The sequence below is a fragment of the Adelges cooleyi genome, unplaced genomic scaffold (genome assembly GCF_023614345.1).
Source record: "Adelges cooleyi isolate 19-005CV unplaced genomic scaffold, UGA_ACOO_1.1 ACOO_flye_CR_arks_rails_tigmint_CR_PRNA_574, whole genome shotgun sequence".
NCBI classification, from domain to species: Eukaryota; Metazoa; Arthropoda; class Insecta; order Hemiptera; family Adelgidae; genus Adelges; species Adelges cooleyi.
Genome location: NW_026096268.1, coordinates 2580221 through 2586681, shown reverse-complemented (window position 1 = coordinate 2586681; position 6461 = coordinate 2580221). Strand labels below are relative to the sequence as shown.

Here is a 6461-nt window from a genome sequence, read left to right as displayed (position 1 = left end):
CAAAATAAAACAATGCCAAACGCTCGTTTTGACCGTTGTTTTCACTATTTTTTAATTCCTCGGCCGATGACCATTCCGAACCGACACGATAATTACCGTCCGTTCAAATTAGATTGTTTTCGAAATCGTCCGATCGATTATGGGCCGTAGCGGATAGCCACCGGAATCTTTGAAATTTCATTGGATTTTCTTGTGTATGGTGACGTTCGCGTGCTACTGGTGGTGGTGGTGGTGGTGGTAGTGGTAGGGCGACGGGGTTTTCATGGTCTTCTATACATAACAATAATAATTAACAGACGAAGGCGTAAAAAATAAATTAGCACTGGCGGCGGGGGCGAGAGACGAGGTGAAAAAAAGGTACATCGCTATAGCAGTTTTATGGAAACGTTTTTAATCACTCTATCGCTATTGTTTAACGGTTCACTTGATGTCAGTTTTTCGCCGATTCACGTGACGTCTCCACGAGCACCCTACATACGAACAGTATCCGTCGTCATTAACCTCTCGTGCATTCCACCGACAAGTCTGCAATGGATCCACGACCTCTATCGCCGTCGCTGTCCTTTTACCATCGCCTGTTGCTGTTGTGCTTGTGGCCGTTGTTGCTAGAACCATGTGCCGCGGTTGACCGTCCGGCCAACACGTCGCTAACGAAGGTACTATGTTTGTAATATTTGTACAAGTTCTACTGTCATAGAATAGCTTTTAGCTGAGTACATTCTTTAATGGGAATACAACTTAAACAATTACGCCAACTCCTGCTACCCTTGAAATACTTGTAGACAGTTGTTGTACACTTTTGGATCATCTTCGAGCATGAGTGCGAAATATTTTGTTGAATGTCGTACGTGAAATGAAACATTTACTAAGCATTCCGAGGTCCTTAAGAAGATCAAGATCGTATTGTAAATATTAACCCAAAATGCCCTAGGGGTACTCCCAGTTTCTAGATCGTCAACTCATCCTTAATTATTTGATTTTAATCTTTAAGAAAGCTTCGTAATTTGTGACCAATTTCTGCCCTGGATAAATTATGTCATCCGTTAATTTGTATGGTTACCTTCTATATGACATAGTGTGATGTTGGTTAACTAGCTAACGGGTATAACAGAACCAGCAGTCCGCCATACATAAATTTACAATTTCATTAAAAATAAATCAGTCCAGCGATGTAACGCGTCGTATCGATTTTAAACATAGCGGTATCAGATTATATAAAAAAATCGTTTAATTCAAACAGAATATAAAAAGTTAATCGATCGAATTTTGTCTTTTCAATAGATTAGTACAATAGAACAAAGTAATCCATTATTTTATAAAATAAGATTTCACAGATCTTGTTTTGCATTTTTTTAGAACGTTCTAAAAATAAAAAATTCAAATATAATACTGTAACAATGGTGTCTGACACCAATTACTTTATAACTGATGTCTTTTGTTTAAGCCGACGAACGCGATACTTTACATTTTTTTTATGATTTGAACGAGAAAAACTGTATCAAGCTATTGTAATATCTAAGACTCGAGTTAATATCATTGACTCAAACAACTTTGTATAAAACTGTTACTGTATTTAGCTTCTGTAAGCCGATAACTATTTCCCTGTACTTAATAGGTTTAGAAATTGGATTAAAAATTAGAAAATTCATGATGCCATATCATTACATGTATTTTACTAACTTCTATATCGCCTGACATTAAAGCTAGCGAAATCTGTGTCTTTTAATAATTTTGCACAATGGAAGCTATTAAGTATCTCTATAGCTATACAAAACTCAATGATTCCAAGTATACAGCTATGAAATCTTCACCCTTTTAACTTAAAATTTTCATAACTTTGAAAATAGAAATGTTTCTTAAATAAACAAATTTTTTCACAACAGCTGACATATTATTGTTTATACAATTTGAATTATTTGGTGTAAAATCAATACAACAAATTTTACAATCATATCTTAAACATGCTTTAAATTTTAATTATTTATTCTAAAACTAAAAAAAAATATTTACACAATTTTGGACATAAAAAAAGTTACATTTTTGTATTGCGTACAATATACTCATTTTCCAATTTGATTATTTTAAAAGTAAAAGAATAAAACATTTATTAAGTGGTAATATCTATGCAAATTAATTAAATTGTGCCAGAGACTAAATACGTTTAACGCATATTATACATTTTACATTTATTTTTGTGTGAGTTATGACAAAAGCGGATAATTGCAGCTATTTTTTACTTATTTAAGTATTAATTTTAACAAAGCTGTATAAACTTTTCTAATTTAAATGGTAACGTTCAAAGTCGGAAAAATTAGCTGCAATTGTTTGCTCATTGATAATCAGTTTTGGATAATTATTTTAAGAGTTATTAGAATTTTGACTAATGTGTGTAGATAAAAAAAAATCGACATGCTACACCTCCCGTTTAAACTATAACTCAAAAAATATTTATTAAAAACTGGTTATCGACCATTCAGTATTTTCAGTAAATATTATAGGTAATAAACGCGGTACCGTTTAGTTTTCTAAAGTTAACTCAGCTCTGAAAATGACTAAAAGATGTAAATGTTTAGAAATTCAATTATATTGTAAAGTAACGTCATGAAAATGTTTTCCTAAAGCAACGTTTTCATGAGAATTGAGCATCTTACGTTAAATTAATCAACCTTTATATAAAATTACATCATGTCTATGGCTTAGGTGAAGAAAGGCCAATATGACTTTTTGTCAATAGTTATTTATAAAAGTCATTTATAGAAATAAATTATAGATTTAACTGTTCTTGTTTTTCAAGTATAGTTTTAAACGGCATTTGGGCGTTTTAATTAAAACAATAATAATATGTTTTACGAAAATGTTATTTCCAGGACATAAAGTGAAAAGGTTGAAAAGTTTTGTAAAATAATTAACTACAGAGTTACGGACAATTATTAAAGCTTTGAAGAGCTCATTTGCCAAAAGTTACAAAAGTGAGAACGGTCCTTTTTAACCCAAGCCAAAGATATCTAATATTTGTTTTTACAGTAGATGTAAAATTGGTCATTTAGACAATCATTAACGTTAAAGATTATTAAGAAAACGAAAAAAGCAAAATCAAATTTCATTTTCGTGTAAAATTAAATATGAAACATTGTTTTTATAATTTATTCTCTCATTGGAGTAAAAAAAAAAAATACACAGTTTTCCCTTTTTACGTGACAATGCACACATTGTATAAATCATATTATATCTGCAAATTAATGTTATGCACATTAGCGCCGGATCGGACGTGCTCCACATCTTCTACGGCTATACAAATATGTTATCTCTCTCGATCGTCTTCTTCTCCTATCTCATTATTTTCCACCGATTACACGGTGATTCTGTCATTTCAGTTTACCGGCAATCGTTGATGTTGTCTGATATCACACTCGTTTTTGTATTTTATCGCGTTAGAATAATTAAAGTCGTGATGCTTCCACAGGCACAATACATATCTTGTACACTTTGGTAACGTTGACAGACACGTGGAAACGTTGTAACAGTACTCAAACTTAGTGACTTAACCGTGGCTGTTTTTGCAGGACGTCCCGCGGTGTTCCAACAACTACACCATGGCGTGCGTGAAGAGGGACATGCTTATGTTTTTGGATACGCTGGACGGCGATAGGAGCTACGAACTGTTCCCGGGATTCACGATATACCAGAGCCGTGTCAAGACGGCTATGGTGTCGAACGACTTGCGCTTGGACCAAGCCAACTCCACCGAGCTGGACTTGTTGATCAGCAAAAGACTCAGCGATTACATGGAGAGCGTCGACATCAGAGTGAAACTGATCAGCCCGGGCAACTCGACGGCCAGGTCGATCGGCACCAGCATGCTCGAAAGGGTGTTGCCGTTTCTCAGAATGAGTATGGCCAAACAATTAATGTTATTCCTAACCATGAAATCATTGCATTACGTTCTGCCGAAGTTGTTAAAGGCGAAACTCAAATATTTAATATAAACCACAAAGTCGACAACATTAACCGCACATCGTTATATATTATTACATAGTTTAACAACACTTACCGTGACCGACACACTTTATTTAATACTTCCTTTGCTTATTTTGAAAAGAAGTACATGAATTATGAGTAACCTATATGATATGGGTTTTTCTGCAAACACTTTTGTTTGACATTTTGTCATTGTATCGTAATAACGTTATTGCAAAAAATCTAAATTAAAAAAACATATATATATTATCTATGCTCTTGGGATGGATACCTTGTAACGTGTGTTCCAGTGAAACTAAAAACAACCCCTGAAAAGAAAAACGCTTGTTTTTTTTTTACAGAAACGACGTTTGAAAATGTTTAAGACTACATCATTGCATGTATTCAAAGAACTTGACACGCAGAAACTTTTTTAATATTTTGGTTCCTACATAATATATTTGTTCACAATGCGTCAAAGGCCATTAGGTTTTGTATGAATAAATTTATCTATCACATATGTAAACTATATCGACATTGATATTATATTTGAAAACTCGTTACTGTCTAGCGTTATAATTAAGTGTAGCGAGGACGCAACATGCCCGTTCTTTTTTATGTAAACCCAACTATCTATCGAACTGTTCTATTTTGATTGTAGCTGACCTAAAGTTTTGAATAATTAAAACAATATAAAACACCTATATCGTTGGTTTATGTTGATATCTCTAAAGGTTTTTTTTGCTATAAATCGTTTAAAGAACACTTTTTTTCTGTTAACTACTTAAAAAAATAATAATATGTATAATATTTTAATACCCATCAAACTCTATGACCACGTTAGGCATACTAGGACAGTTAATAGGTGACCAATAGTAATAGAGAAAAATACTGAAAGAAGTTAGAAACAGAAGCTACAACAGGCTAACAAAAAAATAATTACCAAAAGAACTCCGGCCTCATTACTATATTAATAAGAGTACACTCATTAGTTTTGTTTTTAAATTGTGATATTGACGAAATTAACATCGATACCCAACCGTTTAATAAATCGAAAAATTTGACAGTTGTTCTTTAAGAGTTGCACTTCAATTCTGATTTCTGTTTATATTCTTTCGTATTTTGTTTGTTTTTGTAATTCGAGTATTTTATGTTGTAAAGGTAGGAAAAAGAAAGACTACCACGGTCTGTACTGGGCAGCCGCCACAATGGCCACTGTCGGCGCGAGCGCCCTGATGGCTTTGTCCAGTAAAGCCCTGATGACCGCTGGTGCCGCCCTGGCCGTGGCCATTTACAGTTGCATGAAAGGAGGAGGCGGTGGCGGAGGTGGCGGTGGCGGCAAAGGCGGTGGCAGCCATTTAACGGCCACGTTGATGGAGGAGAGCACGCTGATCCCGCACAGGCAATGCGCGGAAGCCGTGGTCGACATATCTTCGGGACACGGTTTCCCGGACACAGAACGGTATCCCGGATCCAGGAAAACCGTAGAGATAGTGTCGCCAGCCATGCCGGTTTACAGGATCCAAGCGGATGACTACTCTTCGTCGTACAACAACGCACCGTCCTCGTCTTATCCGTAAAGCCAACCCGGAAATGAAAACTTAAATAACGCTTTTTTCTCCTCTAGTACAGTATATGGGACGAGACACGGTATCGTAAGATTGCTACTTATCAGTTAAGTTCACCATCTGTCCTCTTCATTTAGACATTGCACGGTTTCTTAGATGTTTGTATAAGTCTCTTTAGTCGTATTGTGTTTTTGTAAGCCAATAAAGTTATTCAGGGGTGATGGAATCCACAGACGTGATTGAAAATTGTTCGTATAATATTCTTAATATAACCATATAAACGAATAGGAGAGTCAACAAACAACACTGTACGTTTCAAACATTTGTAATTCAAATATTTATATAAATTATCAGAAATTATTTCTTAAAAAAAATATACTAATTACAAATTAATTATCATAATATTAGTATCTTGTTTACTTAAAAATGTATTGAAATTAATAAAGTTACAAAGAATTTTTTTAAATTGATACTTATAGAATAATAAGCAAACAAAATTACAATCGTAACAATACATAAGTAAATTGTTATGTTTTATTAGTGTAATAAAATTAAATACCGAATTTCATGTTAGCGGATGAGAGCACGTAGCTCTTATTTAAATAATTAGTTTAATGTTGCCGTTTTTATTATGTAATTATTTGTATTTATACAAAAAAGACAAATCATTTTTTGTAATAGTTTATTATTATTAAAACACAATAACCAAACTTCCCGTTAAGAATGTAAAATTTTGCACCTGAAAAAATATATGAATGCAACAAAACGCACATTTTTGTTCTGTGTCTTGCAGTCAGCCTGCCCTTGTTTGGATAAAATAATTAAGATTCATAACAGTATTATACTATAAAACTAACTTACAGCTTAAATTAATGTTACTCAGATAGAACTTAATCAATTATTTTTTATGAACACATAAATTCAACTATGAAACTA

At 33.6% G+C, this 6461-nt stretch overlaps 1 protein-coding gene across 1 annotated transcript; it reads left to right on the top strand.

The window, feature by feature from the left end:
- The first annotated feature begins 511 nt into the window (after positions 1-511).
- Positions 512-5824, top strand: LOC126843577 (uncharacterized). The gene is made up of 3 exons (XM_050581184.1): positions 512-656; positions 3564-3891; positions 5119-5824. The coding sequence occupies exons 1-3, from the start codon at positions 531-533 to the stop codon at positions 5535-5537; spliced, it is 873 nt and encodes a 290-aa protein (XP_050437141.1). The 5' UTR covers positions 512-530; the 3' UTR covers positions 5538-5824.
- Positions 5825-6461: the final 637 nt, after the last annotated feature.

Coding starts and splice junctions, on each gene's coding strand:
- LOC126843577 (XM_050581184.1), top strand. CDS start 531: ATGGATCCACGACCTCTATCGCCGTCGCTGTCCTTTTACCATCGCCTG. Junction 657..3,563: donor CCAACACGTCGCTAACGAAG/GTACTATGTTTG, acceptor CTGTTTTTGCAG/GACGTCCCGCGGTGTTCCAA. Junction 3,892..5,118: donor GTTGCCGTTTCTCAGAATGA/GTATGGCCAAAC, acceptor TATGTTGTAAAG/GTAGGAAAAAGAAAGACTAC.